Raw genomic sequence first — 12,076 nt, forward strand, 5'->3', positions numbered from 1 at the left:
AGCCAGGATATGGAGAGGAGCGTCACCGGAGGAGTCCTCGGTGGTGGTGGACAAGAGTTCAAAGAAGCAGTTCGCGACATGCGCTTCTGCTTCTGAAATCATCATTGTTACAAAATTGTCGTTGCCACGCCATCATTTTTTGCCACGTTGACAGCATTAAATGACATGTGTGTCATGGGAGAGGATGTTAACAAAATGTTTTTGTATTGATATATAACTTCGGAGGCAGCATTATGGAACTAGCGAAGAGATACTATGTTGTCATTCAATGGAAATTAGCATAGCTGTGAAGACAAATAAGTGATTGTTATGTCTTGTCTTCATTCTAACTTTGCGGATATGGTTGTTTACGTAACTTTACGAATGAGTGGAGCAACACATATATGATTCAAATATAAACAAGTAACAGTAACCTTCCATCCATGTTATCCATATTGTTGGGGACTGAGAAGGAGTAAACGAGTCACAATGAAAATCAACAAATTGGAGGGTTTCTTAACATCACATTTTTCATGCAAGTGGTAACAACTTCATTCTAATTATATAAACATTCTTTCATAAACTTCTCTTTCTTTCTCATCTTTCTACTATATATATATATATATGTGATACACAGTAGCACGTATTGCATACAGCGTCTTTAATCTTTACCAGGGAAATTAAGCAAAATCCCAGATGTCCTCCCTTTCAATCTTCAATTCAGAATCCGATGAAGATTATTGGGTAATCCAAATCAACCAAATGGTGAGTGAAACCAACGTCTCACTCTTGAAAAAAATCCCAGTTTGCATATACCAAGTTCCCAAATCTTCGAGCTCTGCCAAGCCAGAAGCCTTTGCTCCCCAACTTATAGCCATTGGTCCCTACAATCACTTCTGCCCTAAGCTCTATCCCATGGAAAGGTTCAAAGTTTTATCTGCCAAAGCGGTTCTAGACCACTTCCAAAAACATGATCTCAAACAAATAGTTGAAGAATTCCGCAACACAGCAACCTTCATCCGTGCTAGTTACCACAAATACTTGGACCTCAAAGATGAAACCTTGTTATACACCGTTGCCATTGATGCTTTGTTCTTGTTGAATTTCTTCCACAACTATCTCAATGAGAAATTTTCTGGCTCTTTCATGGCGGGACTAGAAGACCGAGTTCGCTTACGTGGTGTGAAACTAACTAAGGATGCCATCATAAGGGACATCCTCATGGTGGAGAACCAAATTCCAACCTACTCCTTGTTGAAGATCTTGGTGCTTCAAAGCTCCGAACCTCCTCATTTAGTTCAAGACTACTTGGGTTCGATGCTCTTGTCTTTCTGCCATCAACACTCTCCACTTAGGTTAACTCACGGCACCTCATGTTCTGAAGCTGTATCTAAGCATTACCATGTCTTGGATCTCATGTACCGTTTGGTGGTCTCTCATGAAAAGTCTGAAACACCGATACCTGATCCAAAACAAGGTATGTGTATAAGCTCTTTGATAATACAGAAATTATAAGATGGTTCTATTAATCTTCACATAACATGTGTTGTTGTTTTTTCTTGTAAAAGTTTGCGAGAAGGATGGAGACATAGTGATGTTGGACAACCTAGCTAATAATTTTCGTGGTAATATTGACTCTACCACAGGTACTTCTGTGCTCCAGAGAAGCTCAATTTCTGAAGCCATGGCAATTTCCTTTAAGAAAGTTAAAGGTGTATTAACATGGACAGTAGACTCTCTCAAAATGCTGAAGGACGTGGATATTCCTCTTGTTAAACGCATTAAACGAAACCTAGATCCAGTGCTAAAAGTGTCCTCTCAACTTGAAATTCTTTCATCACATCCAAAACTTGGTGAAGAAGAAGCTCCTTTGGTTGTCAAAATCCCTTGTGTGCGTGAGCTTCATTCAGTGGGGGTCTTTTTCCAACCCTTGGAAGGTGGTAACATGGCCATTGAATTTGACGAAAAGATGGGCATACTTTACCTCCCTGTGCTCAAATTGGACGTGAACTCTGAAGTGATAATGAGAAACCTTGTGGCTTATGAGGCCTTGACCAAACCAGATTTTCTCATCTTCACAAGGTACACAGAACTGATGAGGGGAATCGTAGACACTGTGGAGGATGTGAAGCTGCTAATGAAGGCAGGGATTATAGAGTCAAGTAGCTCTCTCAGTGTGCAAGAAACTGAGGAACTATTCAATGGAATGAGCAAATCCATTGGACCCACCAAGACCCAGAAGTTAGATGAAACCATTAAGAAAGTGAACAAGTACTACCAATGTAGGAGGAAGATCAACTTCTTCAGGGTCTTAACAGAATATGTGTACAAATCGTGGAAGTTCTTCACACTTCTTGCCACCTTTGTTCTCTTGGCCATGACGGCTATTGAAACGTTTTGCTCGGTTTATGACTGTCATAGGTATTTTAAACCAGAATAAGGTTTCTCTATATATTTTTTAATTTTGCGAGTATGGCGTATAATGAATGGTAATGATTTGGAGTGTATAATGTTTCTGTAAAATTAAAGTATACCTTCACAGAATGTTACAATTAATGTATGTTTGATATGTTATCCAAGTCATGTATTATATGATTTATACCTTCTATCTTTGTTATACTCCTGATGTCTGAGTTTTTCGCCACTGCAATCCATCACAGAAAAAGCCTTTGATTTGCATGATAACATTCAGTGTAGTGTTCTTAGGAGTTAGTTAGCTCGAGTATAAGGTGTTAGCTTGCATGTTTTTCAATTGCTGTTAAGAGGTTAGAAGATAAGAGTGTTTTTTTATAAGGATTGAAATACATTTTATTTATTTATTTGTATTTTGCTGATAAAAATAAGTTGATAAATGAGAATGGATTATAGAATGAAGAAAATTTGGTTTGAATGACAAAAAAACATAATATATGAAGTTTACAACTTAAGCTATAAATAAGTTAACAGGCGGGTATTGAAAAACAACGAGTTTCTAGAGTTTTGATTAAATTTGTTAACGATATTATAAGAGGAGATTCTGAAGGGGAACGTTCGAGGTTCTTTAAGATGATCTTTTGGAGGATTTAAGATTTTGTCTTTCGCTCATGTTACTATCCGGAAGATGTTGCAAAATAAAATTGACATTTGATTAGACTGATTAGACATGGGGTCGCGGTTGAAAGCATCATTTGTTACTTCTCGAGGATAAAAGAGGAGAAATTACATAAAGTATAGAATATGTGTTACAATTAATGTATGTTTGATATGTTATCCAAGTGAAACCATGTATTATATGATTTATACTACTTTCTCTATTTCTTATACTCCTGATGTCTGAGTTTTTTTGCCATTGCAATCCATCACAAAAAATGCTATTATGCAACTGCAACTCTGAACTAGGGTTATAAGAAAATGATAAAAAATGGTAAGAAGAGGAAATGTTTCTTATTTGTATAGTTACATCACTTCATGTATAGAAAATATAGAGGAGTTTCTCTCTCCAAATTACAATCTAATTAGTAGGGATACAATATCGTACAATATTACATACAATAATTGCATATAATTTGATAATTATTATTTCCTTAATACTCCCCTCAAGTTGGTAAGTGAAGATCATGAACCTCCAACTTGTGTCGTAGCGTTAAAAATCGTTCCTTACCCAGTGACTTCGTAAAAATATCTGCGAGTTGATACTGTGTGACAGTTTATCTCAATTGTGCGCGTTCATGAAATATTGGGTTTGCTGCTATATGTAATGTCGCTTGATTGTCACAGAAAAGTTGAGATGACAAGTTACATGACACCTTTAAATCCTGCAACAAATATCGCAACCAAACTATCTTCAAACAAGTATTGACCATTGCGCGGTATTCTGCTTCCGCTGATGATTTTGATACGTTTGTCTGTTTTTTTTACTTCCATGAGATAATAGAAGAACCAAGAAAAATGCAATACCCAGAAACTGATCTCCAAGTTGTCTAACAACCTCCCCAGTCTGAGTCGCAATAAGCTGTCAATGTCAGATTCTTTTCGGATGTCAATAGTAATCCTTGTCCTGGTGATCCTTTGATGTACTTTAGGACTCGAATTGCGACATCCTAATGAGGTTTCCATGGATCTGTATATATTGACTTGGGGTCCGAACCGAAAATGCTATGTCAAGCGTATTGTGACCGTGAGGTATATCAGTTGTCCCACGAGTCGCCTGTATTTAACTGGATCTTTTAATAACTTTTCATCGTCTGGTGTGAGTTTTAGGTATTGCTCCATTGGAAAATTGTCTAGACGAGCACCTGTGAGTCCCGTATCCTACAAAATATCAAGCGCATATTTTCTTTGGGACATATAAATACTAGCTTTGGAACGGAAAATTTAATCCCTAGAAAATATTTTAGGTCTCCAAGATCTTTAATGCGAAATTGTTGTAATAGACAATCTTTAATGAGTTATTTTGTCTTGTGAATAGAGAGTAATCTGTCTTGGACTGTTGAAATCCTACAGATTTAATCACATGAGAAAATGTTGAAAACCATGTTCGAGATGCTTGTTTGAGACCATAAAGGGATTTGTTGAGTCGATATACAATGTTCTCCCCTGTCGATGATGCCCGGGTGGCAAGTCCATGTAAATAATTTCATGCAATGTGTCATGTAAGAAGGCATTTTGCACATATAGTTGGTGAGTAAACCAATTTCTAGTTGCTGCAATGGTGAGGAGACACCTCAAAGTTGTTAATTTTGCTGTTGGTGAAAAAGTTTCAGAATAGTCGACACCTTCAATCTGAGTGTACCCCTTTGCGACAAGGCGTGCCTTATATCTGTTGATGCTACCATCTGAGTTTACTTTGGTTTATAGACCCATTTGCATCCGATGGGTTTCTGCCCAGCGGGTAATGGTGTCAAGGTCCACGTTTGATTTAGCTACAAGGCGGAAAGCTCTTTGTCCATTGCTTCTTTCCAATTTGGATCAAGGATAGCTTGAGAATAAGTGTGAGGTTCTTTGGTGGTTGTGATGTTAGCAAGATATGTACTATGTGTAGATGAAAATCGTGAATTAGAAAGAAAATGATGCATAGGATACCTGATTCCATTCGGCCGGTCTTGGGCAGTGGTCGAATGATTGGCTTGGGATACCGTTACATAGTCTTGAAGCCAGGAAGGTGGGGTTGATGTGCGACTGGATTGTTGAACAGGAAGGTCGGTTGGAGAAATGTTTGGTAATGGATGCTAAACTTCTTGGCATGGGAGAAGAAGGTTGGTCTACTAGAGATTCAGGTGTATTATGACAAGTAGGAGAAGAAGGTTGATTTGATGGAGGTTCAAGTGCATTGTGACGAGTAGGAGAAGAGAGTTGGTTTGATAGAGGTTCAGGTGTATTGTGATGAGTAGGAGAAGAAGGTTGGTTTGGTGGAGGTTCAGGTGCATTGTGATGAGTAAGAGAAGAAGGTTGATCGAGTGAATGTTGGACAGGAGTGGGTAAGTCAATGTCAATAGTGGGCAAAATACCTTGTGATGGACGTGGGGATTGTGTCTGTGACTGTTGGCAGAATGGGAAAACACTTTCATGGAAGATGACATCCTGACTTGTAAAAAAGTGTATGCATCTATATCAAATAATTTGTATGTTTTTTTATTGAGAGGATAACCAATGAAGATGCACTGTCGAGCGCGCGGATCAAATTTTTGCTTAGGTGAAACAACAGTTGCATAACATAGGCAACCAAAGTTTTTAAGTGAGAAAGTGAAGGTGGGCGATTATATAGCATATCAAAAGGTGATTTATTTTTTAGTAAAGGTGTTGGCAAGCGATTAATGATATATGTGGCGGTTAAAACGCATTCCCCCAAAATTGTAATGGTAAATGAGACTGAAATAGGAAGGCTCGTGTTGTATTTAAAATGTGTCTATGTTTGCGTTCTACTACTCCATTTTGTTGAGGAATGTACATACAAGTGCGTTGACATTCAATATCTTTTTTGAGAAAAAAATTACGCATAGAAATAAATTCCAATCCGTTGTCAGAGGATGGTTTTAATAAATGCCTGAAATTGATTTTGTGCAAAAGTAATGAATGATTCTAAGAGGAGATGTTGGGTTTTAGACTTGTGATTCATAAGAAATAACCAAGTACATCTAGTATAATCACCAACTATAGTGAGAAAAAAACGTTTTCCAAAATGAGTTGGGGTTTTATGAGGACCCCAAATGTCACAATGCAATAGATTAAATGGAGAATGAGATTTTATTGTGCTTAAAGAAAATGGTAGCCTTGTTTAGCTTTGGGACAAATACTACAATTATGAATGAGAATGAGATTTTTACTGCTAGGGATAGGTAGTAAGGAAAATGCAAGTTGTAGACACGCCGGAGAAGAATGTCCGAGGCGTTTGTGCCATAAATCAGGGTCAGTCGATATTTGAGATGTGTGGGCTTGGTTTGGAAGGGGGGACATGTAGTATGAACCTGCGTGTTTTTTACCCGAGCTAATCATCCTTCCGTAGCCAAGTCCTGCAAAACGCAACTATGTTGAGTAAAAACGACACAACAATTTAGGGAACTGGTTATCTTAGTAACAGACATGATATTTAAATTAAAAGAAGGAACACAAAGAACATCTTTGAAAGTGATTTTGTCATTGAATTTAATTGTGCCCGTAGATGACATGAACCCAATGAACCGGTAGGCAGATTAACATTTGGAATAAATGATTATGAAGTGTGTGTGAAAAATTGTGAATCAGATGCAATGTGATTGGTTGCTCCGCTATCCAAAATACATGGCTTCGTAAGAGCAGTAGGAGAGGAGTTATGGGCAAGCAGACCGAGCTAACGTGTCACTTTGTTACCGTTATTGTTGAGCGAGTAAATAGCCTTTGTCAATTGCATAATTTGCCCGGCACTGAAACCTTGTACGAGGTTTCTATCGGACTCACTGATGCCTTATTTGCCAGACATGATCTTTCATTTAGGGAATAAAAATGAAAAGACTGTCAGGCACCAAGATCGGTGCTCTTTGATATCATATAAGAAAATGATAAAAAATGGTAAGAAGAAGAGATGTTTCTTATTACTATCAGTTCATCATGTATAGAAAATATATAGGGTTTTTCTCTCCAAATTACAATCTAATTAGGTAGGGATACTAATAATGAGATTTCTATTATATATATATATATATATATATATTACAATATCGTATAATATTGCATACAATAATTACATATAATTTGATAATTATTATTTCTTTAATAAGGGTTATAAATAGACTGAACAAACTCATAATTAGTTTTAATTTGGTTTGTGTATTCTTTCAATAAACTTGATTCAAAAAAAATGTGTTGAAGTTAAACAAAATGCTATGTTAACTAAAGAATTAGCTAAATTTGGGCGACAATCATTCTTTCTAAACATATTATAAACGTAAAACTTAAAAACTTAATATGGGTATAGGAATATTCCCACCTATAGTTCATGTTTCCTGCAGCAGCATAGGCCATGCTTCGCACATGTAATTGCTGACTTAAAGGTTATGTTTAGTTTGATCTGCCTATGTCTTTGCTGAAGCTATTTGAGATTTTAGACCTGTTTTATCAATAACCATACACCAAAATTAGAACTAAAAAAAACTTTTTATTAAAATAAAATAATTTTAAAATTGTAAGTAAATTCGTGCATTTAATTTGTAATTTTCAAAATAACATTTTTCAATATTGAAAAATATTTTATGATGCTTCTATTCACAACAAATATAAATATATAAATAAATTTTTAAATTAGTTGTCATATTAAGAATGGTCTAAGAGATGGGTCCATATCATTGCGATAGAAGTGGAGTTAACTACAACAACGACTCTTTATTTTTATAGGCATAAAAATGAATTTATATAGCAGATATGAAACAAAATTTATAGCAAGAAAGTTAGGTTTATGCAATAAAGATGGGAAAAACGTGGATTATAAGATTATTATTTTTCTTTATGTTTAAAGGACAATACAATACACGTACCCTTTTGTTTCACGTATTATTTTTCTTTTTTTATTACATATAAATCTATCATTTTTATTTTATTTTATTTTCTTTATATATATATATATATATATATATATATGAAATTTAGATAAGCGTTTTAGATGTCCATTAAATATTTTTATAATATAAAATAAATTCTTATTTATTTTTATATAAAGACCGTTAACAATATATATAAAAATACCACTTTAAAATTGTAAATATCAACGAGGTTAACTCCAGAACTGTAATAATTATTTATTATTGTCAAGAGAAATAAAATATTATTAAAAAATAAATACAATATATTAATTATACGTAGTTATTTTGTATTTTAAAAAACACATTTTTTTTCCTACACCCTTTTTTTTTGTCTTCATGTACTTCCGTAGTCTATGCTATGTGCTAAATTGTCACTGTGTTTGGCATTATTATAGCATTAATCATGTGCCAAGCATTTAACCAGTTATACACATTTTACATGAACAATATTTTAAAGATTTTTTTGAATTATCATCAATAGGAGAAAAATTAATTTCTGCATAAGTTTGAAATAAGACCTTATATAGGTGAATACGAATTAACTTCTACAGTCTATTTTCTTTTTTTTATCAAGAAGGTTAACCTAAATTTGAAATTAATGAAATCACAAATTCAAAAACTATAGAACTTTAATATATTAGAAATGATAAATAAATATTTTCTATCGTTGTAACCTTTACAGTTTTGATGTGAGATTTCTGCATTAATTTAGTACAAATTCTTAAAATACAAACAGATTTCTTCTGGGATTGGACTAGGAAGGGAGTAAAGTTATATGGGTAAATAAGAAAATAATTTGTAAAAGTTATTAAATAACAATTAATTTAGATAAAAAAATAATTACTCACTATATTTACTAAATTAGATATTATTTTAAAAATTAAAAAATTAATGGTATCTAAAGTGGTTTCTATTATTAATAAAAAAAATTAAAATAATTTATAAATTGGTATCTAAATTAGCTACAAAGGTTTTAGCTACTTATATTTTATATTCTAAATTAGTCACTAAATGACTAATAAAGACTAATTTGGAATATAAGTAGTTAGTAGTTAAAATTTTGGTAGTTAATGTTTAGATACTAATTTAGAAATTACTTTATAAATTTTTATTAATAATAGAAACTATTTTAGATACTAATAATTTGTTTAGTTTATAAATTGGTCTTTGATTTAGTCAATATAGTAACTAAATATTTTAGTCTCAAAAATTAGTTTTTATTTAATAATTTTCTTATAGTGTAAAGGTGAAGGAGGTTTAAAAATCAAAGATATCTTAGAAGATTTAATTATTCTTTAGTTACAAAATGGACCTGGAGGTTAGGGTATGAGGGTAAGAGGTTATTGGCAAATATTATTAAATCTAAGTATGGTTCTTAGAAAAACTTAGTTGAGCGAAAAGCAAGTAAATATGAGTCTCTATGATGGAAACATCTAAAGAAAATCAACAAACAACAATAGGGGGTTAATTGGTTTGTGTCTAACATCAAATGGAAATTTGGAAATGGGTTTAAGATTTTGTTTTGGGAAAATGTATGGGTAAGAGACACATTGTTGAAGGATAAATATCCTAGGTTGTTCATAAACTCAAATAAAAAAAGTTTTTATATTGACCACATGGGGTCATCGGGTGTGAATGTTTGGTTGTGGAACCTTGTTTGGAGAAGACATTGTTTTAAATGGGAGAAACATATGCTAGATGAATTAATGAGTATGTTAGATGAAATTTTGATTCTTAAGGACAAATTTGATGAGTGGTTTTGGAGAGGGGATTGTACACGACTGCTCTTAGTCAGGTCAGCTTACAGGTTGGAAACAATCAATTATATGAGGAAAAAGAGGAATTTATCAAATTATGGAAGGCAAAGGCTTTACCTTCAACCACATTGTTCTGTTGGTGATTTATGCTTGATAAAATTTCAATGAAAACTAATTTGTTAAGAAGGAACATTCAAATTCAAACACTAAAATGTGTCATGTGTGGAACAGGAGGTAAAGATACAGATCGTTTATTTTTTTTTTTTGTTCTGAAACTGTTAAAATATGGAATTATATTGCTAATTGGTTGGGTATTAATTTTGTTCACCACCATATTGTTAGTTTGCCCTTCATTGGCTTCGATTTTGTGGGTTTTGACAAAAAGAAAAATAGGAGCTTGAAAATTATTTGGATAGCAACGATATTGACTACTTGGAATTTGAGAAACAATATCATTTTTATTAATCATATACCAGATTGGAAACAAATTTTCATGATGATTCAAATAAAAACATAGGCATGGATAACATCCAAATGTCCTAAGTATGTTTTTATTATCCTAATTGGTGCATCAACCCTATCACATGCATCTCTTTGGTATGATAACGCCTATCAGGCTCTGTCAAGCCTAGATTTACATATTTAGGGATCTCTAATGGGTTGGAGAATTAATTTTTGTTCTGAAGTGATCCTTCATCTCATCTGCAGGCCTGTAGGTGAAGCAGGGTGTGGATGTGGTGTCAGTATCTTAAGCATCTAGGCTATTATGATTTTTATCTTTGGTTGGCAAGTTCCATTGTTTTGTGGATATCGATAAACACATTCTATTAAGGAAATCTTTGTTATTTTAGGTCTAGTTATTTCATTTTTTGGGTTGGGTGATTCTCAATTCATTAAGAAATATGAGGTGTAAAATTTATTGAAATCACTTTTTTTATTTTGTATTTATTATAAAAGGATACCTCGTTTATTTTATTCTTTATAACTTTTTATATATATATATATATATATATATATATATATATATATATATATATACTTCCTTCTCATATCCGTTTCTCTTTTAAATTATTAAAAATATTTAGTGTATTAATTAATCTAATTTTTTTTACTATTTTTTATTAACAAATAATTAAATGAATTAAAAGAAGGACATTTCATGGTTGTTTTTATTTTACTATTACCTAAAGCTTTTCTTTTACTATTATCTAAAGTCCCTCTATAAAATGTTTTTAGAAAAAATAATTTTAAATTCGTATGTTAAAATGATATATATATATATATATATATATATATATTAATATTGCCACTAAAAAAAAGAGGTTTTAATAAATGTTATTTACCGGAGGTTAATATAACTATTAGAATTGATTTAATTAATGGAGGTTTTTTCTAAAACCACAACTAAATAACAGACTTTTTTTAATCTTAACTAAATTCCAAATGTTTATTCTAAAACCTTAGCAAAATAACAGAGATTTTTTTATTTTCAAAGGTTTATTCTAAAATCTCGGTAAAATAGTTGAAGTTTCTTTAAACTCTATTAATTTTCAAAGGTTTATTTTAAAAAATAACGGATTTTTTTTAATTTTAGTTAATTTTCAAAGGTTTGTTTTAATACTTCTGTAAAATAGTGGAGGTTTTTTAACTTTCTTTACAAAAATATTTATTTGACATCCATACTCCACCCTACACCCCAATAAATATTAATATTTTAATTATTTATAAAAATTTATATATTTTTTTAATTTTGAAACATTTTTCATTTTGCTTGTATTTTCATTAAGGAGGTTTTTTATTACAAATATTAATATTTATTGTGGGTGTAAGATGGAAGAAGGGTGTCAAAATATTATAACCCCTTTCTTTAAGTTCCAAAGATATATTCTAAAATCTCATCAAAATAATAGATATGTTTTTAATTTTCATTAAGTTTGAAAGGTTTATTGTAAAACATCAATAAAATATTTTAGATTTTCTCAAATAACAATAAATAAATATAATTAAAGTTTTTACAAACAAATAATTAAAAATATAATTTTAATATATTTGATAATTAAATTTTTTTAAATTTTTGAAAATGTAAGTTTAAACATTTATTTTTTTTAAATGTTCTTAATCTTAAATATTTATTTAATTAAAATTAATTAATCATTTATTCATTTTATATAAATATTTTCATTAAAAATTTACTATAAAAAAACAGGTATTTTTAATTTTTAAAAAATTTATTTTGAAACCTCACAAAAACACTTCACACTTTTTTAAAAACTTGAGTGAACAAAAAAATATAATTTTAAGTTTTTTAAT

At 31.8% G+C, this 12,076-nt stretch overlaps 1 protein-coding gene across 3 annotated transcripts; it reads left to right on the forward strand.

Annotated features, from left to right (window-relative positions):
• Positions 1–675: 675 nt before the first annotated feature.
• On the forward strand, positions 676–2,449 carry LOC137837793 (putative UPF0481 protein At3g02645). Of its 3 annotated transcripts, none has more exons than XM_090301703.1 (2): positions 676–1,464; positions 1,583–2,449. In XM_090301703.1, exons 1-2 carry the CDS (start codon positions 676–678, stop codon positions 2,417–2,419), a joined length of 1,626 nt encoding a protein of 541 aa, XP_090157829.1. In that variant the 3' UTR covers positions 2,420–2,449. The 3 variants fall into 3 exon arrangements, with proteins under 3 accessions (XP_090157829.1, XP_090157830.1, XP_068503025.1); XM_090301704.1 differs by having other exon boundaries at positions 676–1,456; positions 1,590–2,449; XM_068646924.2 differs by having other exon boundaries at positions 676–1,456; positions 1,626–2,449.
• The last annotated feature ends 9,627 nt before the right edge of the window (positions 2,450–12,076 follow it).

Source organism: Phaseolus vulgaris, chromosome 4 (genome assembly GCF_051622355.1).
Source record: "Phaseolus vulgaris cultivar YP4 chromosome 4, ASM5162235v1, whole genome shotgun sequence".
NCBI lineage: Eukaryota > Viridiplantae > Streptophyta > Magnoliopsida > Fabales > Fabaceae > Phaseolus > Phaseolus vulgaris.